General features: G+C 46.1%; 12 protein-coding genes across 12 annotated transcripts; 6 read left to right on the top strand and 6 right to left on the bottom strand.

Moving 5' to 3' along the window:
• Positions 1-88: 88 nt before the first annotated feature.
• On the top strand, positions 89-1,257 carry N7483_004476 (putative formamidopyrimidine-DNA glycosylase; the record flags this gene model as incomplete). Its single annotated transcript, XM_057087913.1, has 2 exons — positions 89-681; positions 738-1,257. The coding sequence occupies 2 exons, from the start codon at positions 89-91 to the stop codon at positions 1,255-1,257; spliced, it is 1,113 nt and encodes a 370-aa protein (XP_056947742.1).
• A 774-nt stretch (positions 1,258-2,031) lies between these two features.
• Positions 2,032-3,873, top strand: nar1 (iron-sulfur cluster assembly protein NAR1; the record flags this gene model as incomplete). Its single annotated transcript, XM_057087912.1, has 2 exons — positions 2,032-2,136; positions 2,188-3,873. The coding sequence occupies 2 exons, from the start codon at positions 2,032-2,034 to the stop codon at positions 3,871-3,873; spliced, it is 1,791 nt and encodes a 596-aa protein (XP_056947741.1).
• A 622-nt stretch (positions 3,874-4,495) lies between these two features.
• Positions 4,496-6,481, top strand: N7483_004474 (SprT family zinc-dependent metalloprotease; the record flags this gene model as incomplete). Its single annotated transcript, XM_057087911.1, has 1 exon — positions 4,496-6,481. One exon carries the CDS (start codon positions 4,496-4,498, stop codon positions 6,479-6,481), a length of 1,986 nt encoding a protein of 661 aa, XP_056947740.1.
• A 376-nt stretch (positions 6,482-6,857) lies between these two features.
• mog1 (Ran GTPase-binding protein MOG1) lies at positions 6,858-7,725 on the bottom strand (the record flags this gene model as incomplete). The annotated part of the gene is made up of 2 exons (XM_057087910.1): positions 6,858-7,509; positions 7,649-7,725. The coding sequence occupies 2 exons, from the start codon at positions 7,723-7,725 to the stop codon at positions 6,858-6,860; spliced, it is 729 nt and encodes a 242-aa protein (XP_056947739.1).
• A 1,373-nt stretch (positions 7,726-9,098) lies between these two features.
• N7483_004472 (uncharacterized protein) lies at positions 9,099-10,518 on the top strand (the record flags this gene model as incomplete). Its single annotated transcript, XM_057087909.1, has 2 exons — positions 9,099-10,406; positions 10,465-10,518. The coding sequence occupies 2 exons, from the start codon at positions 9,099-9,101 to the stop codon at positions 10,516-10,518; spliced, it is 1,362 nt and encodes a 453-aa protein (XP_056947738.1).
• Positions 10,519-10,616: 98 nt separating this feature from the next.
• N7483_004471 (EI24 domain-containing protein) lies at positions 10,617-11,551 on the bottom strand (the record flags this gene model as incomplete). The annotated part of the gene is made up of 3 exons (XM_057087908.1): positions 10,617-10,734; positions 10,798-11,378; positions 11,450-11,551. 3 exons carry the CDS (start codon positions 11,549-11,551, stop codon positions 10,617-10,619), a joined length of 801 nt encoding a protein of 266 aa, XP_056947737.1.
• Positions 11,552-12,143: 592 nt separating this feature from the next.
• Positions 12,144-12,389, bottom strand: N7483_004470 (uncharacterized protein; the record flags this gene model as incomplete). Its single annotated transcript, XM_057087907.1, has 1 exon — positions 12,144-12,389. One exon carries the CDS (start codon positions 12,387-12,389, stop codon positions 12,144-12,146), a length of 246 nt encoding a protein of 81 aa, XP_056947736.1.
• Positions 12,390-12,971: 582 nt separating this feature from the next.
• N7483_004469 (uncharacterized protein) lies at positions 12,972-14,325 on the bottom strand (the record flags this gene model as incomplete). Its single annotated transcript, XM_057087906.1, has 6 exons — positions 12,972-13,260; positions 13,312-13,342; positions 13,404-13,471; positions 13,534-13,673; positions 13,738-14,133; positions 14,155-14,325. 6 exons carry the CDS (start codon positions 14,323-14,325, stop codon positions 12,972-12,974), a joined length of 1,095 nt encoding a protein of 364 aa, XP_056947735.1.
• A 1,337-nt stretch (positions 14,326-15,662) lies between these two features.
• Positions 15,663-16,790, top strand: N7483_004468 (uncharacterized protein; the record flags this gene model as incomplete). Its single annotated transcript, XM_057087905.1, has 2 exons — positions 15,663-16,659; positions 16,717-16,790. The coding sequence occupies 2 exons, from the start codon at positions 15,663-15,665 to the stop codon at positions 16,788-16,790; spliced, it is 1,071 nt and encodes a 356-aa protein (XP_056947734.1).
• A 687-nt stretch (positions 16,791-17,477) lies between these two features.
• On the top strand, positions 17,478-20,663 carry N7483_004467 (uncharacterized protein; the record flags this gene model as incomplete). The annotated part of the gene is made up of 8 exons (XM_057087904.1): positions 17,478-17,548; positions 17,611-17,927; positions 17,985-18,318; positions 18,916-19,106; positions 19,175-19,243; positions 19,293-19,439; positions 19,493-20,349; positions 20,421-20,663. The coding sequence occupies 8 exons, from the start codon at positions 17,478-17,480 to the stop codon at positions 20,661-20,663; spliced, it is 2,229 nt and encodes a 742-aa protein (XP_056947733.1).
• Positions 20,664-20,907: 244 nt separating this feature from the next.
• N7483_004466 (alpha-L-arabinofuranosidase B) lies at positions 20,908-22,425 on the bottom strand (the record flags this gene model as incomplete). Its single annotated transcript, XM_057087903.1, has 1 exon — positions 20,908-22,425. The coding sequence occupies one exon, from the start codon at positions 22,423-22,425 to the stop codon at positions 20,908-20,910; it is 1,518 nt and encodes a 505-aa protein (XP_056947732.1).
• A 2,189-nt stretch (positions 22,426-24,614) lies between these two features.
• Positions 24,615-25,369, bottom strand: N7483_004465 (uncharacterized protein; the record flags this gene model as incomplete). Its single annotated transcript, XM_057087902.1, has 2 exons — positions 24,615-25,252; positions 25,309-25,369. The coding sequence occupies 2 exons, from the start codon at positions 25,367-25,369 to the stop codon at positions 24,615-24,617; spliced, it is 699 nt and encodes a 232-aa protein (XP_056947731.1).
• Between the last annotated feature and the right edge of the window lie 378 nt (positions 25,370-25,747).

Raw genomic sequence — 25,747 nt, 5'->3', positions numbered from 1 at the left:
TATCTTAACATAACAGCCAGAGGAACAACCCTTTGGATTTCAAAAATTATACTGCTTCTAGGGCCAAGTGACCTCCCTCAATTTCAAAATGCCCGAACACTCTGAAGTTGCGCGAATAGTCCACTTCATCCGCAAACATTTAGTCGGCAAGACTCTTTCCAAGGTCCAAGCACAGCACGATGATATTGTCTACGGCAAGGTTGGCACCAGTGCTGCCGAATTTCAAAAGGCAATGCAAGGAAAGAAGGTGGTAGGCGCTGGACAACAAGGCAAATATTTCTGGATCACGATGTCCTCGCCTCCTCATCCAGTGATGTATTTTGGCATGGCAGGGTGGTTGAAAATCAAGGATGCCGACACATATTACTATCGTACAGACAAACCAGCCGACAAGGAGTGGCCACCGAAATATTGGAAGTTCTTGCTGGAGACAAGCGATGAGCCCAAGACAGAAGCCGCATTTGTGGATCCCCGCCGGTTGAGCCGTATCCGACTGGTGGATTGTCCCATCGACGAAATTCGAGAGCATACGCCTCTGAAGGAGAATGGGCCTGACCCGATCGCAGATAAGGATATTGTCACCGACTCTTGGTTAATAGAGAAGTTGAGAAGTAAGCGAGTGCCAGTGAAGGCCCTGCTGCTTGACCAAGCAAATATCAGCGGGATTGGAAACTGGATGGGGTAAGTTCATTCCTCGGTTCCCTGAATCTAAACCCATGGCTGACGTGAAGCATTAGAGATGAGATCCTATACCACGCCAAGATTCACCCGGAGCAATACAGTAACACACTTTCTGATGATCAGATCAAAGAGCTTCATACTGCGATGTATTATGTCTTCACAACTGCCTTGGATGTCCTGGCGGACTCGGAGAAGTTCCCTGAGCATTGGCTCTTCAAACATAGATGGGGCAAAGGAAAAAAGAACCAACCTTCTGCTCTTCCAAATGGAGACAGAATTACATTCATAACTGTGGGTGGCAGAACAAGTGCTGTGGTTCCTGCAGTGCAGAAGAAGACTGGTACGGTGGCCAAAGATATTGACCAGAAAGAGAATGGGGCCTCGGCTTCGAAGAGAAAACGTGCCATCAAGGAAGAGAGTGACTCTGAGGCTGAAACAAGCCCGGAAGCCAAAGAATCCAAAGGCCGAGTACCCAAGAGAAAAAGCGCTCCAGCTGTTAAGAAGGAAGAACCCGAAGATAAGAAAGTAGATACCACGGGTATTGTGAGACGTCGGTCCACTCGGTCCAGGAAATAGGACTTGTTATTCCGCCTCACCTCTATTACAAATCATTTCGTTCAAATGTTGTGTCTAATCATGTATCATAGTGAATATTTCTCCAAGATACTTTTATCTAGCCAGTACCTACAGGTTCATAATACTACCTAGGTCCAACTAACACTCCAAATTGTGGCACATTAGGCACTGGCGCAACGGGCCACCAGCATCATGATGTAGACCTCTTTCAAATGTTATGTTTACAGTTAGTTGATACTTCTGTTCTCCTTCCTTATCCACACTGGTATGTTCAACTATCCAAAGTTATACAGCAGTTAGCCTATGCCTTTAGGTACCCCTCTTTGTATCATCTAGTCCTCTAGGTACTCTTGTAGGTACTTGCATACATTGAGTAGTACCTAGGTAACCATTCGCCTATAGACATGACTAACAATCCAGCTGAGCGTGTAAATTTGAGTTCTAGGACTTTATATCATGATGTAGATAGGGGATGCAGCCAATCAGCGGGGTACTAATGAAAGCCTAAGGCGGTGAGTCCTTATCGCCGATATCGCCACTGATGACAAAGCCAACACGCTCGTTGGCTCTCTCTCTGGAACTGTTTTTGAATCTTCAGGTCGAACCTTTTGTCCAGATTTCTCTTTCTCGCTGGCATTTCGCATTATTCTCTTTTCTTGATTCAGTGATTTCAAAACATCCAGGAGTTCCTGAATAGCCAACCTGCGTCCGTGAGTCTGTGACTATCTGCGACTGCTGCGGGGCTCTTTTTACCCAAAGCGGCAACTTGCCACAATGAGCGCAATCTTGTCTGCAGACGATCTGAATGATTTCATTTCGCCAGGCGTTGCTTGCATCAAGCCAGTTGAAACACTGCCGCAGAAATCCAAAGATACTGAGGTTTGTGTCCCATGTCTGTGCTTGGATTTGTCTCTTTTGCTAATTTCTTAGAACCCATATGAAGTAACAACCGAAGATAAGGTCGAGCCGGAAAACCTTCCCCCGGCGCAAATCTCGTTAACGGATTGTCTCGCCTGCTCGGGTTGTGTCACGAGTGCGGAGGCAGTCTTAATATCGCTTCAATCCCATACCGAAGTCCTCAATACACTGGACGCGTTTCCCGAAATCCCATTAATCCAGTCGCAAAGCGGGGTAGCCATTGAGAATGCTGCAGAGCTTGGCGATGCAAAGATATTCGTTGCCAGCGTCAGTCCGCAGGTTAGGGCAGGATTGGCAGCCACATACGGTATCTCGGAGCAAGAAGCGGGGTACATGATCGATCAGTTCCTGCGTGGTCCCCAGGGATTGCGATCTGGAGGAAAGCAAGGCAATGGCTTTACATGGGTTGTGGACACAAATGCGATGCGGGAGGCTGTATTGGTTCTCACTGCTGATGAAGTCGCCGAGTCTTTGGTAGAAAACACAGCACACCAGGCCCAGAATGCCCCACCGAAACGGCCAATATTGTCATCGGCATGCCCTGGCTGGATCTGTTATGCTGAGAAGACACATCCTTTCATACTTCCTCACTTGTCTAAGCTCAAGTCTCCCCAGGCGTTGTCAGGAACTTTCCTCAAGACCGTTCTTAGCAAATCGCTTGGCATTCCACCATCTCAGATTTGGCATTTGGCGGTAATGCCCTGCTTCGACAAAAAGCTGGAGGCCAGCCGTGAGGAACTCACCGATGTCTCTTGGCAACAGAAAATGACTGAATCTCATCAGCCCGTTCGCGATGTGGACTGTGTGATTACTACACGTGAAATAATTTCTTTGGCTTCGTCTCGAGGTCTTTCGCTCCCTGACCTACCTCTGAAGCTGCTTTCTCCCTCTGATACCTTCCCATTCCCTGAAAAGGACTTCAACTCATTCGTATCATTCAAAGCCTCCAAGGCGGATCAGTCTGTCTCAACGGGCACTTCCGGGGGCTATCTACAGCATGTCCTAACAACTTTCCAAGCTCGTAACCCTGGAAGCAGCCTGACCATAAATCGTGGTCGTAACACGGACGTTGCGGAATACGTCCTCATGTCTGGTGAGGGTCAGCCTATTATGAAAGCAGCCCGTTATTATGGGTTCAGAAACATCCAGAACCTTGTTCGAAAATTGAAACCGGCGCAAGCATCCCGAATGCCTGGAGCGAAGCCCATCGCTGGTCGACGCCAGCCAATGTCACGCAATGCTGCATCGGGGGCTAATTCACGATCCGATTATGCCTATGTGGAAGTAATGGCTTGTCCGGGAGGTTGTACAAACGGCGGAGGGCAAATTCGAGTCGAAGACGCGCGAGAAGTGACAGGTATTTCTCAACCAGCAGATACCGGTGCAAGTGAAGCCACGAAGCCAACATCACATGAGCAGAGAGCATGGCTCGCTCGCGTGGACGAGGCGTATTTCTCGATGGAAGGAGATTCTGAGCCGGAATCCGAAGCTCCGTCTCAAGCCCTCTCCGTGGTAGACAAAGAAACTCGAATTCATGAGAGCTTACAGCGCTGGTCTCGATTCATGGGGATCCCACTATCAAGTCTAGCATACACGACCTATCGCCAGGTAGAAAGTGATGTTGGCAAAGAAAAGACTCCCGCGGAGGAAACCAACCGGGTTATTGAACTTGCCGGGAAGATCGGGGGTGGCTGGTAGAGTTGTTTCCTACCTGGAAAATCATACTGCATGGCGTCGGAAAGGTTTTTTGCATTGTTATGGGCATATAGGGCATATACCACTTGTTCTTTCTTTTCTCTCCTGTATCTCTAAAAACTATCGACTGAGATGTATTTTAGTCAGAATAAAAAAAATAAGAGAAAAAAGTTATTATTATCATTATGGAATTCAAAATACCGTACTCATAGTCCTAGCCCTGAAACACCAGTATCACCGCTAGCATCCACACATATAAACACTGACATATGGAGGTCGTTCGGATTCAGCAATCTAGACCTCGAATATCGTAATATAGTTGGTACTCAATAGCCAGCCACTCAATGTAATGTCAACTATGAAGCTTCATTGAGGATGGATTCTTTGGGTGTCAACTGGTCGAGTGCCCATTTGGTCCATGCATGGTTGCTGTGCCAACGACGGATGAGCGGAGACCGTCAACATTTCGAACCACCCACCAAAAACTACTATACCTACCGTCGCTAACTGTCCTGCCTGGAAGACTTCTTTGGTATCCCCTTTACCAAGAAAGGGGCTTATACTTATCGACCGGAAAGCCCCAAGAGACCTTTTATCACCCTTCCTCACCTATACCGCGGAAACCATGGCACGACTCAACACAGCAAAATCGGAGCCCATGCAAGGCTCTCCTCGAAAGTCAAGATTAAACGACAAGATCCATGAGTCATACGAAACTTCAACCACCGATCGACTGCCGAAAGTCCGCTACCCCCAGGTCACCACGCAGAAACAGAAAAAGGGATCGGGCGCCATATTCGATATCTTCGCCGATGCCGACCAGTTCGATAGCACAAACCTGGACACGGATCAAAGCTCACCATCCACTTCACCTACAAAGCTGAAGAGAACAAGAACCCTGAAATCGGCCAAAACCAATTCTTTACTCCTTCCTCTGAACCAGCGACCCAGCCATAGGACCAATTTCAAGGTCGAGACAGACGACTATGACAAGGAAAATGATCTCACGGAATATGGAACCGACTCCTATTCAGCCGTAGGAAGCCCTGCTTCGTACCGCTCGATGGTCAGCCAAAATGCAACCAGGACACCTACCAGAAGCCGAACGATGGATACATCTTTCAACCACCAAAGCCCCGAAGTTGAGGATACGGAGAACTTTGGTGACAATAGCTTCAATTCCTTAGACGACTTCATTGTCAGGGATGATGAGGATCTCAGCTACCAACAGACCTCTGAACCTGAGGTAGAGATAGAGATACAGAGAAAGGCAACACCGTCTCCTCCCAAGCCAAGTCGGCGGCGGCTTATGAGAGGGCGGCGGCCGGGCTCCCAAAAGGAGCACACAGACCAAGATTTGTTTACCGGAGAATCATTGGCTTTGGAGGTGAAACTTCCTGAGTCAGTGAAAATTCCTTCAAGTACCAGCCAGGTGTTTCAGGATGCCCATGACCTTTCGATCAAGCTGGGAGGCCTTAACATCGATGAAGACAGCAAAAAACAGCCTCGGACAGGCACAAAAGACACCCGGCCTAAGTTGGACACTACATCCAAAGCTGTCAAGTCTTCACCTATCAACGAAAGGCCAATCATTAATGTTGATTCCTCTCCACCATCTATGAAGACTGATGATGCTCCGACCTTCCAATTAAAGTCTCCAACAAAAAAGAGATTCCACATTCCACCCACTCCACACCGTGAAAGCAGCGACGCATTCTGGGACCAGGAGGTCACCAACACTTGGATTGAGCAACATTCTCCGCGAAAGGTTCACAGCATTGAGCGCTCTACAATTGAGTTATTACGTGACTTTGACGACTCAGAAAACGAAGGCAGCAGCCAGGACTCCAGTCTTAGTTTCTCTTCGATTGGATCTTCAAGAGATAGCTCCGAGTCAAAAACCCCAAGCAAAACTGCTCTCCGAAAGGCCGAAGCTGCGGCAAGGAAGAAGGCCAAGGAAGACGAAAAGAATCAAAAATCTGCCTGGGATAATAGCAAGGACGCTCTTGCGAAAGACCTCCTTCATGAACTAGATCAACTGGTCACCGATGGCGAGTTCTCCAGACTTACCAAAGATTCTGGCGGTGTCAAGATCATCTGGAGCAAAACTTTGGTTTCAACTGCTGGTCGGGCCAACTACAAACACGGTCCCAAGCAGCCCGGTGGTCCCCGTATCCATACTGGTTCGATCGAGCTGGCGGAGCACATCATCACCGATGAGTACCGACTGATCAACACTCTTACTCATGAGTTCTGTCACTTGCTCAACTATATCATCTCCCGTGTTACCGACAACCCCCACGGTGAAAGTTTCAAGAAATGGGGCCAACGTTGCGAAGAAGCTATGCGAGACCACCCAATCTATGGTGGCCGGATCCACGTCACGACAAAACACAGCTACAAGATTGACTTCAAGTATGTGTGGACCTGTGTTGGTTGTGGTCAGACCTATGGTCGCAAATCCAAGAGCATTGACCCAGCTCGTGTACGTTGTGGTCAATGCAAGGGTTGTCTAGAGCAGACTAAGCCCAAGCCGCGAAACGTGTCTCCCAAGAAGAAGAACCCTACTGTTCGCGCTGCTAGCAGCTCAGACAGCCAAAGTGATGACTGATTTATGAATTGAGCTCTGAAGGATCGGGCTCAGCTGTGAATTTGCAATGTTATTTTAGCGATCATGTCTCGGAGTTTAATGAATCATTTACCATATTTTGTTCGATCTAACTCCCATCTATCAAGCCCTGGCATATTTTTTCAATCTTGATGTGGCTTCATTCAAGTTCCTCATCTTACGCACGCGGCTAGAGCACCTGCTAGAGGGCTTCATCTTCCAAGGTCCTGATATACGCTCAAATGTCCTGCTCGGGCTCAGAAGTAATAACGAGAAAACCTTGGAAATAGTTTCAAGTCCAATCATCGGATTGGCATTAACCGCATACAAGCTATTTCTTTTCACTGATAATTTTGGGTCGATAGCAAATGTAGCGCTTTTAAACAAACAGTCCCCAATCCCTGATTTCGAATTTCTCTTCCAGTGCCTTCAGTAAGTCCTCCCCGAAGTTTTCTTCCTTCGATAGCCCTGGTGCATTTCCCTCCTTATCGAATTCCTCATGGGGGACATTAAAGAATACCAACAGATCCGTCTCCTGCGCTACCAATCGAATAAGGAGATAATGGCAGGTCAAGTTCTTCGTAGCAGGACCACTAGACGAGCCTCCATTCATAGCAGCACCTGAAACTGCTGCACCGGATTCCGCGGCAGGAAAATCCTGACCTCTTTGGCGCACAGCTGTCGTAAACTCGACAATGCCCCTGTATGCGTTGGTGGTTGACCCGGGCGGTGCATTAGAGGTCAGGCGGTTCATAGTTACACGCTGAGGGGACAAAACCACTCGCATGCTGTCGCCATTATCGCAGAGATCGTGTAGATGGTACAGAGCGGCGGCCTGGTCAATAGTTTGGAGTGTTGCGGTTGCGGCGCCACCGCTTCCTGCTGCCAGTGAAGGCTGTTGCTGGCTAAGAGTGGTGAAAGTGCTAAGGGCATCTCTGTCGGATACACGGTTATTGATTTCAATAATCATGTTGGACAAGGTGTCCGGTGACAAGAAGAGTTCCTGGTGGTCTGGGATCTCACGTAGGTTGCTTTGATTATGGTTAGTTCCTGGTTCTATAAGACTCACAATATATATTCTTGCTCAAAAATTGGAAATTTTGGTAGAAGGATTTTGTTGAAGATGGGTTATGAGTTTCGTGCTGGGGATTTGAAAAGTATGGAACTAACCTGGCATCAATCCATTTCTGCGGCACCACACCTCGGATTGCCCCGCCGAAGAAATCTTGCTCTTGGACTTGTGACATATTGGGTGTTAAAGTTTCAGCGTATTGCGTGCTGAGGGGTTTTGCTTTGTTTCGTCTGCTGATACTTCTGGTGGAGCTTGAGCTTGAAAGAGGATGATGTTCGGGCTTGAATATTCGATATAGAATTTCAATGCCAAGACCCCGCGTCAAGGTTGATCTTTCTGTCTGCTTGGATTTGGTTGTTCAGTATATCGAGCTGAAGTTCAAGAATGACTTGAAGAAAATCGATGATAGAAAGAAAAAAGTAGAAAGAGGATTGAAGTAGATGGAATGTTTGATTTTCGAGTTTTAGTGCGTGGTTTTATAGCGTTATGTAGAGTAAAAGGAAGGCAACAGTTGCGGGAAGGAGTCTTCCGCCCAATGCTGTTTGCTGGACCAGTTGACTGCCTTCGTCATGGAGATCCGGGTTATAATCTGTCGCGAGAATGACTATTTCTCAAAGAACTTGGAGCTTTTACAGTAAATAGATGTGGAAACCTTTCACTTGATGTCAATATGATCAATTTCATAGTATAACTTGTATTTCCACGTGGGCAGCCTTGTTTGCAATGATCGCTATGCCGGTCACGTGCATATCTATCTGAGGCCTTGGTTTTAAGGCATGATATATGAACAGCGTCGTTGCACAATTATCCATCAGTGCTGTCGGATAAGTTGATTCTCTGCAAACCGAAATATTGATATCCTGTGTCGGCATACTGTCATGTGGGGGATTGATCCAGCATATTGCCCAACATCCATCAAAACGATACTCGCTTTATGCGCCCCCCTTGCCTGCAGATCCCTGCAAGTTCTTATCTTTGAGTCAGGATTAGGACTAGGCTAAGAATATCCATCGTACGCCGGACTCCGTATCCATCCTGGCTTGATTAGTTATTAGGAATCCCAAATCACGACATCTAATAATGCGCATGCATGATGCATCCATCTCCTTATCAAATCGAGTCGCACCCTATTCAACCGCGACAGCCGACCCCCTATGACCAGGGCCATATGACTAGTGCATGTCTCACGCACTGGCAGTTCTCCGCTCAAATTCCCGTCTTATCCCGGCTGATCTTTTATAGTTAAAAAAAGACCAACCGTGCCTCAGTGCTCAGGAAAGTCTTCAATCGTCTCCACCATGCGGGGACCTCCGATTTTCGGCCCACTTCCGAAGGTTTGAATCAACTTTTATCAGATAATCTCGGATTTCGAGACAAGAACTATTCGCCCATCACAACCCTTCCACATCAAACCTGTTGATTTCCCTTGCTGGCTTATTTTATTCTGTCGCCTCCGGCTCAAAGAAGTGCGACTTATCTCCAGGGGGCGGGGCTGCGCATAGACATCACTGATAGCGTGATCACTGCTCAAGTGGTGTCACCAGCGTGATGGTGAACAGCATTCCCAAAAATCCAGATGACTCTGATCCAGAGACACAGCATCTATTAGCAGGGCACAAAAACCCAGATGACTGCGATCTAGAGACCCAGCAAATCTTAGCAGGGAATGCGCATTTCCATCGTCTCGGATGGAAGCGCCTCACTATCATCACGATCGTTGAGGCGATCGCGCTCGGCAGTCTTGGGCTTCCGTCTGCCTTCGCAGCTGTCGGAATGGTTCCAGGTGTCATCTTGACAGTTGGTATCGGCTTAGTTGCCATGTACGCTGGATATATCATCGGCCAAGTGAAACTTAGATATCCTCAAGTTGCCCACTATGCAGATGTCGGGCGACTGTTAATGGGCAGTTGGGGATCTAAAATCTTCGTAGGCAGCTTTGTTGCCTTGCTTGTGTGCGTTATTGGATCGCATACCTTGACAGGTGCCATTGCGTTCAGGACCATCGCGCAGAGCGAATCTTGCTCGCTTATATTCAGCATTGTATCTGCTGCGATTCTGATGTTACTCGCTGTTCCGCCTTCATTTTCGGAAATTGCCATTCTCGGTTATATCGACTTTGCTTCTATTGTGTTGGCTATAGGTTTTACTATGGTTGTGACTGGAATTCAAGGCTCGGGTACCTCAGATTGGTCTGCCTGGCCAAAACCCGGTCTTTCTTTCACTGCGGCTATTGTGGCTGCCAATAATATCGTCTTCGCGTATTCGTTTGCTGGCTGTTTGCCTTCTTTTATGGAAGAGATGCATACTCCTAAGGATTATACCAAGGCGATGTGGTGGCTCGGAGGAGTTCAAATCGTCATTTATACTCTTACTGGATCGCTGATTTATGCCTTTGTCGGACAAGATGTGCAATCTCCAGCTTTGCTATCGGCAGGACCCCTGTTTTCAAGAGTGGTGTTTGGCATCGCGCTCCCAGTGATCTTCATCTCAGGATCTATCAACACTACTGTGGTTTGTCGGTATATTCATGGAAAGGTGTATCAGAAATCAGTTGTTCGCTTCATCAACACCCCTAAGGGATGGGTTACATGGCTCAGCCTTGTGCTTTTCGTTACAGTGATAGCGTGGGTTATTGCCGAGGCTATCCCCATTTTCTCCTACTTGTTGTCCATCATTTCGTCTCTGTTCGTTTCTGGACTATCATTCTATCTTCCGCCAATCATGTGGTATGTCCTCTTGCGAGAAGGCGAATGGTATGAGAAACACAATTTGAAGACTGCCATGTGCAATGCGGTAGTGTTTGTGATTGGTATGATTATTTTTGGATGCGGTACATACGCCAGCATGGCTGAGTTGGTAAGTCTATATTATTCTTCGCTCATTTGCCTGTCCTAGTACTAACTCACATCTCAAGATTCATGAATTTCAGTCCGGATCAATAAGCAAGCCTTTCACATGTGCGGCCTAGACTTATACAGAATACCCGGCAAAGAAGTTGCCACAATAAAATCGCTTGTTAGAGTATAGATAAGATATACTCGATGCTTTTCATCTCTTTTTCTTGTCTTATTTTGCTGCTTTCTCAAGATCTGCTGCCCACAGAGAAGCACCAACAGTATTTGTAAAAGAGAAAACAATAGAGGCAAATGGTATCATCTCTAGAGCAAATGCAGCAATACCGAGTCTGTATTTGTGTTCATCAGCACCTTGCCAAAGAATCCATTAGTCCCTATTGATATGCACTCACCCGGTATAGGACGCTCGATTCTTTTCAACCCATTCATCTCGCTGCTTCGAATTCCAACCCTTGAGTTGAAAGTACCTTGAATGTAGCACTGGTCCAATTTTCTTACCCTGGACTGCTACATAAATCACCGTTCCAACAACCGGTATCAAATTCAGGGGTAGATACAGCAATGACCGTATGAGCACCTCTGGTTTGAAACTCGAGAACGGTCGAGAAAATACCTTCCCCAGTCTTGCAATAGCATCCATTCCTCCAGACCGAGGCTTAACTTGACGACCCTGCGCGACCAGAGATTCCTGATCGCGCGCAACAAGCGTACCATCAAAAGTATCGATGAGGGCATCCTCGACTAAGAATGATCGAGATAAAATATTTGTAATGGTGGCACTCTCACTGAGAACCAGTAATCCTGCAGATATGGCAGCCAGAGGACCACTGGTAAATGCTATGACGGCCATTTGCGGTACATAAGTGAAAAAGAACATGAAAGACGTCACGCCCAGGCCGAGACTGACTGTTCGTCCAGCCCGAGCAAGAAAGGGGCCCCAGAGATCTTTGTGAGTTGCAAAGAAGATTATACCCTGTATGGATAGGCTATCAATGAAGAGTTTTCTAAGGTTTGGTGATGTGCTCTCCGAGTCGTTGGGCTCACCTTGAAGGGATATAAGTACGCGCCAGATTTAAGCACACCTTTGGAGGCTTCTTGAACGCTTTTGGCCTCGGCCATTGCGGCGTCTTTGATATGACTGGACATAATGAGATGTGTAAGCCGGAGCTCACTTCTAATGTGATAGGGATTACTACGTAGAAGAGTAGGTATGAACTGGTGAGAATCAAGGTCCTGTGGGAAAGCACCAATGCTGTGGTGACGTCATCGGGTAATTGAGATTCAATGGTTCACTCAAGACTCGGAGTTATTGAGGATCAAATCCAAGAGTTTTCCTACCAATATGAATTAAAAACCATATGCTAATAATCTCATATGAATGCCAGTGAGTCCGTAGCTTACATATAAAATATCTCCAAATCTCTAGGAAAAAATCAAGACACATTCTCCTTAGATAGATACATGGGAACAAAAAGCGAGAGTAAAGTAAGAGAGAAGGATAACACTAAAACCAATTGAATTCTCATACTAAGGACCCTGGAGAGCTCTTGCTATTTACTAGGTATGATAGTATCGATCCGAGTCATATATAATTAAGTCTCTACACCCACAATGCATTAACCCCCACCAAGAGACTCGAGACATGACTGTCTTGTTCCAATTATCCAGATTTCACTTTTCTGAGTGGAAAATCAGCATTCCATAGTTATTTGAGAAAAAATTGGAAGGTTTATTCTTACTATTTCTCCACTGCCCTCGCACTAGGTTGGCCGGCATATCGACCCGGTTGGAAGTTGTATTCGTCTTCCCAATTTTCCTTGGCAAACATAAGAGGTCCCCATTTCTTCTGGGTTTTCTCCCAGCGTTTCCTCATTCGTGATACGGTGAACATTTTCTGTGTCTCTAGGGAGGGCGCATCGAGACTCTGAATGCTGGCATCGGTAGAGCCTGAGGTTCTTGAGGTTCTTGAGGTTGAGGAACTCATATTGTGACGTGGGAAGGTACTAAGACCTAAGGAAATTTCAATGTTTGAATTTTGATTGTGAGAATCTCTAGCCACTTTGAAATTGATCTAATTACCCAGGGAAACTCAGCCCTTATATGCCTAAATGTATACCACTATAAATATTCTGCATAATCTTGACCGAGCCATACCCGAGATATCGCCGCCATACTTTTTGCACTTTTTGCCTCGCGGGAAGTGCCGGAGATAATGCAATAATCATTGAACCAATAGATGCAAGAGTTTTGAAAATCTTGCGATATGAAAACATCAAAATATTACTTCTAGACTGTCCATCTCATTTCCAAGACGTCATGAAAATGGTGGAAAGCCAGATCATTGATATCAATCGTGGTGGAGATCGAGAACAGTCGCCCGATAAGATCGAGACGATCGACAGTATTCATAAAATCACGGAATTCCCCCAGCATAATGCTGGCACTGGCAGCTGGAAACCAAGGGTATAATGTGCACGGTTCACGAATCATTAGTGAATTATAATATTTTGAGGTAGTACATGATTCAAGGTTTGATATCCTTTTTCCGAAAAACCGATGGGAAAGATCAAGGGGATCTAGTATCCGTCATGGTCACCGAATAAGACTGTTTCACAGTGATGTGATAAAAGTCTTCGTCATTTCGTTGGTCATTCGCCAAAATAGCAGCCTTATCGCTGGCTGAATCGTGAGACTTCAAGTTAATGGCTCCTTGATCGCGTGTGATGTAACTCTTTGATACTTCATGGCTATTCATCTCATAGGAGTAACCATGGGGCTGATTTCGGAAAATCTTCCTATAGAATGGTCGCAAAATGGGAGCCGATGCGGCGATGTTCAAAAGAACAGCTTCGGCACTAAATGAAGTTAGCGAATTGTTTGAGAGTGTTGCAGGTAGGATCACTTACAGAATCCATGTGAATAGAGCCACTGTGTTGTCTGTGAAGTAATTTAGTATATGATCTAGGCCATATTGCGGGGCAAATTAGATAGTACTAACAAGTATAGTCTCCACGATCGGCAAGTGCCCGAAGCTTGACAATCTTCATTATAACAGCGATGAATGCCCTGGTAGGTCAGTCAAGGTTAGCGATAGTCATCTGAGATTGGAATCAATGCATGAGTCGTACAGAATACTTAGTCCAAGGAGAACCGCGACACCAACTTTTGTTCGTCGGTTCATCTGTAAGTTTCTAATCATGTATGCCGGGAAGAACGTCAAGAAGAGATCTGTTACGCCGTTGAATGCCGAATGTGCATATCCAAAGTACTGCATCAGTCAGTACGTACTTGTGGACCACTCTCAAGTTTAGCCCATTCGCTTTTTGTCTTACAGTTTGCACATCTGCATTCCAACATGAGCCAGAAACTCCATCCGTGTCCCAAAGTAGGACAATGTTGGTACACTGAGCATATAAACATATCACAACAGCGCCGTTGGTGATGAGTTGAGCAGCGCACAATGTCCATAAGCCGCGTCGCAGCTTTTTTGTTATGCCGAAGAGAGTGAACATGGTCACAATTGTTGATAGGCGGCCAAAAGTGGAACCCAAGACTCCAAATGACTGGGAAATTGCATTGTATTTGAGAGCCTCAATACGCTGATGGACTGTAAGCGTGGACTGGTGTCGGCCCCAGCCATAATGAAATTGTACAGTAATCAGGGATGCAAATGTAATGATGATACACTGCAAAGGTGCTTGGTCAGCCGGCGAAATAGTATACAGGCACTAAGAGGAGATAAGACTTACAGTTGATAGAGCCAACAGTGCATCGCTCAGACCAAGTTGATGAGTGATTCGCGCCTGAGTATACAATCTCGCAAACATCACAGTCAAGGCAATTGCCGAGAATGCCCAGCATACACCGAGAGCCGGTGCTCCTGAGGAATAATTAGTCGGATAATCCGCAAATTGAGTCATATCTCTTGTTTACAGTACCGATATTTCCATCGACGGAGTGCATGGCCTAAAGAGAGGGTTTCCAGGGGTCTGGATGGCAAGAGGAAAAGATCAATGGCATTTATTTAAAAAGTTCAAAGCATAGCACTCTGCTAATGAGAGCGAAGCACAAGGCTCTAGACTAAGTTTTACCTAGGGAAACAAATTAAATCCATCTGCACGATAAAACTTTCTCCTTAAACAACGCCACGCTCTAGTTGCCCCTCCAAGAAGAATACTCATCTTCCGTAATCCGTACTCGGGGAGAATTTGGCCGATGGCGAGTCATCCACTTCAGGTGTCAATGCCGAGTACGAGTATAGTCTTGACACACGCAGAACCACCACTATTTTTTTTTCAAAGAGAATCGCTTACACGTGTGCGCGTTTAACTATGAATTATGGGGATAAAATATCCCGTAATAGCAATTGGTGAGTGAATTAATCGCTTAAAGGAATGGGCTTAGAGAAAGTCCGCGGACTTTGCTTCTGGATTAGGAACCTGCATCGATGGTGGAACTGACTAACCGGATTCACTTGGCTTAAAAACGCCACAAGGCGTCGACGGTTGTTTCTAACACTTGTCATGTTTCTCCTTTTTTTCATCTTCAGGTCAATTTTCAGGTACATAATATCTGAATAGCCCCATACCCTTGCAACCAGGAATTTTGATAAAGATACCATCGTCTTTTACTTTTGACTGCTAACAATAGGATTGTCCAGGTCTTTGATAATATCCACAGTGGGGATCTGACAAGCATGGATCGAACAAAGGGTCAACTATGCGCTCCCGGAAGCTACCAGCCGTGTGAGTGGATCTCAATCTCCATATTTATCGGCTACACCGGATTTATCATGTGGGATGGGGGATTTTAGCCGTTGAACTCGGTGTTCCTACGGAGTATCCGCAAGGTATCCGCAAATTTCGCCATGTCAATAAACAACTTTTGAGTGTTGTGCTCAATTTTCTTGGCGAAAAAGGATTCACATTGGGCTGGAAATGGTTGACTGTGTGGAGAGATCAGGATCTTATGTTTCCCTGTTATCGATCCTTCGCCGACACATAAGCATATGCGCGTTCTTCTTGAAGTCACTGGAGAACACTTGAATACTTTGAGCCCGTGAAAATTTGCACGATGTTTTGGTCAAGCCACTTTAGTCCGGCCGAGTACAAGCGACGACTAGTACTCCATAGCGTGCTAACCAGTCCAGGACTCTATCCACCGGTATCCCTGGCGTATATATTCAGCTCCGCCTCTTCGATTTCCCACGTGGTAGAAAGCCCTGAAAATACTCTTTCCAGTACTAGTACACGCTAGAATGGCTTCTATCTTCTCTTTAGCCTCTCTGGCTATCTGCTCTCTTCTGAGCGGCGCCTTGGCACTTCCTTCCCATCAAGCCAGGGCTCTGTCTGCTCGCAGCCAAAACTCTTCCGTTGATGTGAACGTTCTGTACAGCTTTGGTGACGGTACTTGGGCTGAGAACCTTGCCGTGCGTGCCAATGGTCAGATTCTTCTCTCCCGGTTAGACACCCCTGAGGTCTTGCAGCTCGACCCCAGGGGCATACGTGATCCCATCACTATCGCTTCCTGGAATGCATCAACCTACATGGGTTGTCTCGGAATCTCCGAGACCACCCCGGATATGTTCTACGTTGTGACCTCGGGCTTTGTCAATGACAGCTTTGTGCTCACATCCGGTGTGAACAGTATCTGGGAGATTGATATGTCCACCTTTGCTATTTCGAACACAACTGGTCAAGTCCTCTCCAACGCCACTGTTTCCAAGCTTGTTGATGTGAGAACTTCGGACTTCCTGAACGGCATGACTACTCTGTCGAACAATACCATCCTTGTCGCTGATGCCTACAACGGCTGGGTGTACCGTGTCAACACCCACACCGGTGCTTACTCTGTTGCTGTCAATGATACCAAGATGAAATTCGACTCCATTCCTAACCCTCCCACCAACCTTGGTGTCAATGGTATCAAGCTGCACGATGAACACCTTTACTGGACCAACACTGCCGTTGGTACCTTGAACCGCGTCCGTATCTCAAGCAATGGAACCCGTGTTGGCACTTCTGAAGTTGTGGTCGACAATGTCCCCAAGGCGGATGACTTCATCTTCAAGAATGACAACGTTGCTTTCATCGCCCAGAACCAGATGGATGAGCTCAGTGTTCTCTATCCTTGGGCCAATGAAGCCAAGGTCATCGCTGGCAGCAACATTTCTACCACTCTGGCTGGTGTTTCTGCTGGAAAGTTCGGTCGTCTGCCTAGTGACAGCCACATTCTCTACCTGACTACTAGTGGAGGTAAGCCATTTTCAACTCTCATCCTACTTTAAAGCATTTAAACTAATGAAAATATAGCCGAGGGCCTGCCTATCAACGGTACGGTTACTGTTCCCGCGACCCTGTCTTGGATCGATACGTCGAGGTTTTGATATTGTGCTATGAAATAGTATTAATTTAGTATGGTGGAATGAAGTAATATGTGAGCGCAGAGCTATATGTACCATAGTCTATGTAGTGTATCATAGGTTTCAGATTGAAGGTTCTGGTCCTATACCAGATAATATAAGGAACATTGACGTACCTTTGATTACTATAGTATGCCGCTATTCAAATATCCAACCTTATAAAAATGAAGCTCGATAGACATCTAGAGATTCAAGTATTCATACCTCGTGCCACCATTACTGGTCACTGGCAAGCTATGTTTCAAAAATTCTTTTATATGCTAATGTTAACAAGTTTGAGATGACCTTCTACATGTAGTCCTCAAGTGCTGAGAGCCTTGGAAGCCTAAACTAGAAAGGTACCACCATATTGTTTCACAAAGACATCATACTCTCCAAATGTCGAGAACTGATTTCCCCGTTGTTCAATGTTCCACCTATCGAAAACTAACCGTAAGTCACGGTGGCACATCCATGGATGTTTATCAATAAGAGAATTTGAATTGAATACACCCCAATACAACCTTGAAATACTTCCATGAGCCCAGAGCATATATCAGGCAGTTAGGTGATATCAAAAACATCGCTAGCTCTGCCCAGCTGTCAAAGCGTATCCAATTTCAGGCCCAATATTGAGCACTTGAGAGAGGTAGTGCTCTGAATACTGAAAAAATGATCGATACACCAACCCTACCGCCACAGAATCTATGTGGGAAGACAGCCATTGTAACAGGATCTTCCAGGTTAGTTAATTTAACGGCTTTTCTTGACAAGGTTGGATATAGCTAATAATTTTCATCTATAGAGGTATTGGTGCGGGAATCGCAGTTGATTTGGCGAGACGAGGAGCATCTGTGATCATCAACTATGTCTCCACAAAGAGCAGACAGGCTGCCGAAGGAGTACTGCAAAATATCACAAGTAACGGAGGAAGTGCTTTGCTTGTTCAAGCCGATATCTCATCTATTGGAGGGATTCAACACCTGGTTGAAGAGAGTGTCAAATTCAGTCTCAGCAAGAAGATTGATATTGTTGTCCATAATGCTGCATTTGGCGACGATTGTTATCTTGAAGATATAACGCCGGAGTTCTACTATAAGCAGACTGACACTAATCTCAAAGGTATTCTTATTCCCAGAACAACTCTCCAAGAAATGAACTAAGATGAAAACACAATAGGTCCGATCTTCCTCACCCAAGCAATTCTGCCTCACCTTCCCTCACACGGAGGACGCATAGTCCTTGTTTCCTCTATATCCGCTCGCATGGCCTTTGCATCTCAGACAGTTTATGCAGCTACGAAGGCAGGATGCGAAGCTCTTTGCCGTTGTTGGGCAGCTGCACTAGGCAAGAAATATGGTGCTACGGTGAATTGTGTCAATCCAGGACCAGTTGCAACTGAGATGTACTGGGAGAGTGACCCTGAATTCCTCAAGTCGATGGAGCCTATTATTGATGCTACACCCGCTGCACCTCGTGTTGGGCAGGTGGCCGATATAGTTCCTCTTGTGGCGTGAGTACCTCTGCACTTGTGCATTCCTCTTCAAATCTGTACTTACAGCCATTTAGATTCCTTTGCTCAGAGGAGTCGCATTGGACAACTGGATCTGTCCTCAATGCTAATGGCGGAATGCTTATTATTTGAACAATGATTTGGCAGCTATCTGGACAACTAAAAAATACATCAATAACACCAGCAGTAGCTGCCTTTCCTTAAATCAATAGCTCTGGTCCTCCGAGTCATTTCTAATTTCTCATATTCCCTGTGCGTTATTTCACTACCTACCACGATGCCCATTCAATAGGGGCTTCGGTGGATAATCGGTGCATTCTATATCATCCCAATTGTATCCGAGTCCTCGGTGAGTAGATAAGAGAAATTTATTCAGGCTCGGTAGCCAAGGCTTCATATATTTGCTTCCTTGTGAGACGTCAATGACGTCCTTCGACCAAAATTAAGATTGCACTCCTCTTGAATGAACTTTGATGGATATGTGAGAGGGCAAGCTCCTTCTCTTCTTCAATCGCTTCTACCTTTTTCTTGTTCCTCAAAACACAGCCACCTCACCTCAGTGCTCAAGCTCAACAGATCAGTCTCAGGCCTAAACAGTGTTGAAATGACAACAGCGGACGCATATACCTGGACGCATGAAGGCGGGTTGCAGAAAGGCGGACTAACGTGTGAGGGAGTCATATCTCCACCTGAGAAGTATCGTGCACCACAGGACAACATTTACGATGTCATCGTGATTGGAGCTGGATATGCCGGTCTCACTGCAGCCCGTGATCTAGCAAATATGAGTATGCTCTTGCTGATGGTTTCCACTCAAACTAAATTTTATTCAATTCATCTGACCCGAGAACTGCAGAACATCGTGTCCTAATGCTAGAGGGCCGAGACAGAATTGGAGGTAGAACTTTCAGTCTCGATATAGAAGGTAAAAATGTCCACAGATCTCCTCTCAGTATCGCTAATTTTGGTTACAGGCTTTAGATATGAAATGGGCGGTACTTGGGTGTCGCATTATCAGCCACATATTCTTGCCGAATTGAGAAGATACGGGCTTGAGAAGCGTCTGGTTGCTACTAGACAACATGGCTATCAATTTGATTACTATACACTCACTACCAAAGGTCAGCATTGACAAATTCAGTATTAAACCCGATCCTCACCGTACCTTTTACAGATCAACAAAAACAGATTACACATGAAGAAGCCGCTTCGATCTTTCAGAGCGCATGGAACAAATTCATCAACGTTGATGGACATTATTGCCGCAAAATATGCCCTCTTCCTTACCAACAAATGGGTAATCTCATGGTTTCTCGGAAAGAAGTGGAGAAATTTGACAAATTGTCGTGCCGGGACCGCTATAATCAAATCAAAGGCGAGCTCACAGCCGAAGAGTCTACCATGCTTCTTTCTCAGCTTCTAATGATATCGGGTGGTGACTTGGCAGAGTCAAGCCTATGGGATATGATCCGAGTACAAGCACTTGGTGGCCACAATATTGACAATTTTGAAGATATATGGCTCTTGTACAAACTGAAAGATGGTCAATCTCATTTAGCAAAGATGATATTTGACGACGCAGCTGAAAATGGTCTTGATTATCTCTTTCAAACACCAGTTGGACGCATTACAGACACCTCCCATCATCATGGAACTGTTGAAGTTGAAGTGGCTGATGGTCGCATTTTCTACGCACGCCGTGTCATCTGCACTGTACCCCTCAATGTTCTGAAAGATATTCAGTTCAGTCCTGCGTTGACTACAAAGCGCCAGGCGGCAATTAATCAAGGCCACATATGTTTCATGACCAAGATCCATGCAGAAGCCAATGGTTCTGGACTCGCCTCGTGGCAAGGCACTGCGTACCCTAATGACCTGCTCCTAGGGTTTGGTGATGGGGTCACTACCCAAGGAAACAGCCATATTACAGCTTTTGGAGGTAAAGAGCACACTCTCTTTAATCCAAATCCTGACCTGGGAAATATCCATAAAGCATTTCAAAGTCTTCATTCCATGGATATCCAGAGACTCGTAAGTCCTCTTGCTTCTTGCTTTTCTCTGACCTTCAAGGCTCATCTCAAGGTCTAACTTCTACGACACAGGTATTTCACGACTGGAACTCAGATCGATTTTCGCAAGGAGGGCCTTGTTGGTGGATACCTGGATTCATGACTCAGTATCAAGAAGAGTTACAAGCCCGTCATGGGAATGTATTTTTTGCTTCTGCTGACTGGGCTGATGGATGGCGTGCATTTATCGATGGGGCTCTGGAGCAAGGGTGGAAGGCTGCCCAAGAGGTGGCTAGAGAGCTACAGTCCATTAAGCCGCGAACCGCAAAAATTTAGCCGTGGCCCTCACAACTTGAATCAACTAGTTTTCCGATCCATCTACGTTTACTCCGAGAACCTTGAAATTGAGTCAAAACTAAATTGAAACTTCATTTTTTCAAACCTAGCAGCCTGTCACTAACATGGGCTAACTTAGAAGTAACATGGTATTTGCAAGGCTGCCCATCATATACATTGATTGATTGACTTATATTCAACGCTAGAAAACATCTCTTGTCACTTCATCCTTGCGAGTTCATACTTAAGTGGCAAAGGCAGTGGTAATGTAGAAGCTAACATCATCATTAAATGAGGCAGTGGCGTCAAAGACCTGTAGGCCACCATTGCTACCAGCGTAGAGGACATCGTCGTAGTGGCGGAAAAAGCGGGTAGGGTAGCTCCAAGATCGAAGTGTGCTGTCAGAAGTATCACCATTCAGGGCAGTCTCAGGGCAGAAAGTGGCGTCTTGGGCGAAAAGTGTTGTGCCATCATCCTCATTCAGCAGCAACACAAAGTTGTCGTGACGAATATAACTGCCGGGGGTGTCAACAGACTCAAATGAGAAGCAACCGGAGTATCCAAGACCCTCGACAACTGTCCAGCTAGCCTCCTCCTTGAGAGTAGTGCTGCTGGAAGATGTCACAACTTGAGTGTTGACAACAGTGCCAGTGTGGGCAATCCAGCGAGTTGTGTAGCCTGGAGTGGTGACCTGGAGCGAGACCACGTCACCGGCAGTGAGGGTCGGCCCGCTAGTCAGAGATGTGACAGCGTATTTAGCGGCAACAATATTGGCTTGGACAGAGTTTTCGGTGTCAGTGGAGGGGTAACCGGATGTCATGACTCCCTCGTAGAATGTTCCTTGAGCACCGTTGCTGTTATCACCACCAATACCGAGGATAATAGCACCCTCCTTTGACATAGTAGTGTATCCAGATGGACGCACACCACTGTAGTATGTCGTCAAAGATCCAGACGCGGCATTACCACCGCGTAGTGCCCATTTATCAGCCTCTCCCTTCACAATACCAGTGAAGAATCGGTAGGTAATTGAGGGATCCGCCGCATTCTCACCACTGTCGTAACCAGAGAACAGGTTGTTCTCCATATCGGCCATAAGCCAAGGTCCACTACCCTCACCATAGCCCCAGGAAGTTGAAGTGCCCAAGTAGACAGCCTCCATGTGGCCAGCACCTGTATCAGTGTTACTGGTTTCAGCGTTGCCGTAATCGAAGCAGCATGCATCATTGTAGTGGGTTCCGTCAAGAACTGCATACATGCCTTCCGACTCATCGCCTGTAGCCGTGCCGACGGCATCGTCGTTACGGTATCCACAACCCGGTGACATGAAAACACCGTACGCCTTCTGGCCATTCAGTGTGACTGGGGCACCGACAGCACTAGCCAGGTTGTCGTATCCATCCTCGTCTGGGCCATCAAAGCCACCGGGTGGTGCCTGAGTAAGATGGTTTCCATTGCCCGACTGATCATAGATGATCGAGATGAGGCAAGTTGTGAGAGAGCAGAAACTGTCTTGAGCGTCGGCATCTGCCACACCACCAGCAGAAAGTGGTGCGATATTGATGGTGGTATTGTCAGATCCACGCTTTACTTGGTAAAGAGACCCAGAGTAAGCAGCATATAAGGCGCGAGTCGTACTATGGGCGGCAACACAAGGAGTATCACCCTCGGCATAAATGTCGCAGGGTGCAGCATTGACGAGAGAGGCTGCAAGGCCTAGAGCAATCGCGCATGCGCGCTCAAAGCTGAATTGTGAAGGCATCTTATATCACTTTGGATCATGCAAGTGAATCAAGGCCTGTGTGCTAGAAAGTCACTATACGCAAGTCTATCTGGGTCAAGTCCATCCTTTTATATCCCTTGTCTCAGTTTCAAGGTTTCGGTATTTGAGGTCAGACTCTGATCTCGTATGCGTCATTCGAGTTGGGCAGTGAAGATTTTCCTCCAATGGGTCTAGATGGAGTACGACGGTTTTTTCGTCAAGCTTGAAATGTTTAGAAGCTCGGTTAATATTACAAGGTGAATAATTTAAGCGAGATACTTCTAAGGTTTCAAGTGGCTTGGTGCATACATTCGTCAGGGGATTAGGGAAAACTTTAGATCTTCCCCTGGAGTTAGAATTTTGGAAAATGCATATACTATATTTAAAATGGTAAAATAAGGGACTATCAGTATCTGATTTGACGGTGAAGACGAATTTACATGCACCCCTGATCTTCAAGCATAGGTAAGTAACGAGCATCATGATTTTCATCAAGCTCGAACTCTTGACTTTCCTACTGTGCCGAGTATGTCAAAAAGTGGGACATTCAAGTTATTTGGCCAAGATGTCCAGTGCTGAGTGCTGAATACCGACGGGCAGCGATTTAGTTCAAAATATGGATCCCTTTGTTCCACCTCTGATAATTGCAAAAAGTAGTTCTATGCGCGTCACGGGGGGGTCTGTTCATGCATCAGCATCGGTGGACGACTCCATTTTGAGTGATGATCCAGTATGTTTTGAATGTACCCCGCATAAGCTTGCAGGATGTGCCACCGGGGTTTTTCCCATTCTCCCTCGATCTGAGAGAATGAACTGAGGCAAGTGATGTGCCTCGGCGGTGTTCAGGACTGGAGGCTATGCTCGAAGGAGACAAGTGTTCTCAGTGTAGGATTTGTGGCGCCTGAACAAGGTGAAATCCAGGGGCCTTCCCATGTTTGGGAGTGCGGGGCCCCGGAGGAGAAGTTGACAAAGTGGATAGATTGGGCTATGGGCTGCGGGTAAGAAATCTTCACGAAATCTTCATGATCCTTCATGTGATGTTTGGGATGTTTGGGATGTTTGTGGCGCGGGGGCCGGAAATCTCCTCTCCGAACCCCGCAGACAACATGATACACATCATAACATGTGCATGTAGTGATCTTATATTTCCCTTGAATGCCATATGACATTTCCTTGATATCTTTTTTAGTTATTCAGCTGATCTCATTCATAGAAAATTCAAGTTTATGTGGTCACAATATTTGCATAATTGAGTCTTGTAAAGACGGCTGGGTAGTGAACAGCACAGACCTCCAGGCTGTGTATAATCCACTCTTTTGGGAGTTTAACGTGAACCCTGCATCATATTGGGTTGGATTCTGATTCTAAGCCTTTCTTGGCTCAATTTTCTTGACAACTTCCAGTCACGCTGCTCGCTGTTGGTTTTATCTTAGTCTAGTATTGTCTGTTGCTGTACTACTAGCGATCCATCTGGTTCTTAAACTAGTCGATTTCTATATCCCAAATTCCTCATTATTATTATTATAGTGTGCAGTTTTCACCTATATTCAATTTTTGTGTCAAAGAATTAAGGGAAAGCCTACCTTTATACTCCTGAATTATCCTGAGAATTATCTTTGGCCTTCTGTCTTGACTCGTTTTAATCCAAATTTCTAATTTCGTCCTATTATTTCAATTTTATTCCTGTACTGGAGTGTTTGTGTAGTTTAGCCCTATATCCATGCAACAGTACTGTAGGTAAAATGCAGACATATGAACAACGATTAATTAGTAGCACTAGTATACAGATGAAGCTATGCTCAATACAATGAGCACCATACCCAAAGCCGCCGTGTATCTATCATTATTTTTAGACGAATTGAGCGTATTGGCGACAGAAATTCACGAGCCTTTTTAGAACTCAGCATACTGGAGTCTCGAGGAAGCGGAGTGTCCAAGTATTCCAACATACCCTATAGCCTTGGAAGTTAAGGACATTCAATTAAGCAGCCCCGTGATGCTTTAGCCCCGTGGTACCTTGATAATTGTCCAATAAATGTAGCTCTGATGGAGGCCCATGCCCAAGTGCTGGGTGGCTGGTGAGCCCTGCATTAGTGCACAGTATACACCAATACGAAGAGAAGTACATCATCCGTGGAGATCTCATTGGGTGTCATGACAATCAATTCATGCACATGTGACATTCAATTTCAGCTTCCAGGAACTAACTCATCAACGGGTAGTCGATTCTCCATAATGTCATTAGCGTTCAAAAATTCTGTGCTATCAATCCTGTGTTTTGCTGCCCCCACGTCGGGCACAATACCAGATGCGACATGACGCTTAATCAACCTCTCCCGAGCAATATCACGATCAACATCGATGAACCATGACTCATCCATGAGAGCAGCAGCCAGACTCCACGGCTCCCGGTTAAGCGGCAGATAAAGACCCTCAAAAATAACAATCTTGGATGCAGGTAAGATAGGAATATCATCCGCAACGGGGTCTTTGATCGCATGATCGAAAGACAGTGCATATACAGCGACAGAATCAGCAGTCAAAGGCTCTCGAAGAGATTTGACAAGTCGGTAAAATCCCTCGGCATCAAAAGTGAAAGCTGCGCCCCGGCGATGAATAGCAGTTGCTGGATCATGCATTGCTGCTAGCTGTGCTCTTGATAAATGATACCCGTCCATAGGGATGCATACTGCAAACTGGCCATCAGAACCCTCCAACTCGTTCAGACGAGCGGCGACGGCTTCACCCAGGGTGCTTTTTCCGGAGCCAGGGATCCCCGACACACCAATCAGGATTCTGGATGTGGCATCCTTGGTTTTGTTCAGGGCTGTAGAACGGTGAGGATCTTTTCTCTGACTTTCTACTCTCTTGGTTTCGTCTTACCTTGAATCTTCAGTGCCAATCGATCGATATGGTTGACGTTTTTGGTGGTTGTTGCGATCATTCTGATCAAACTTCAGGGATTCAATAATGAATAATGAAATGAAATCCTTCAAATGGCCTTATAACTCCTCAGTTCAATTTATCACAAATTCCAAGGTTGTTGCATGGTCGTAGTAAGCCGGCGGAAGCGGGAACCCGCCACCTGGGCAGGCCATTCAGCGTACTTTAGAGTGGAGCAACCCTTCCAAGGTTGTGGAGGCCCAGGCGTCGGGTTTGGCGGAACGGCGGAGAGATAGCTCCCAAAAATCACTTGGTTTATTGATTTGTTAAAATGATTACGAGTATTAGAACCTACAAGCAACGGGTATGATATTTGCTATAAGGTGATTTTTGGGGTAGCAACCTTGGAAGGAGTACACAATAGCTGACACAACCCGAC

This window comes from Penicillium malachiteum (genome assembly GCF_028827825.1).
Source record: "Penicillium malachiteum strain IBT 17515 chromosome Unknown utg000002l:1.0-8849297.0:1.0-8852440.0, whole genome shotgun sequence".
In the NCBI taxonomy this organism is placed as follows: Eukaryota; Fungi; Ascomycota; class Eurotiomycetes; order Eurotiales; family Aspergillaceae; genus Penicillium; species Penicillium malachiteum.
This window is presented reverse-complemented; position numbering and strand designations above follow the sequence as displayed.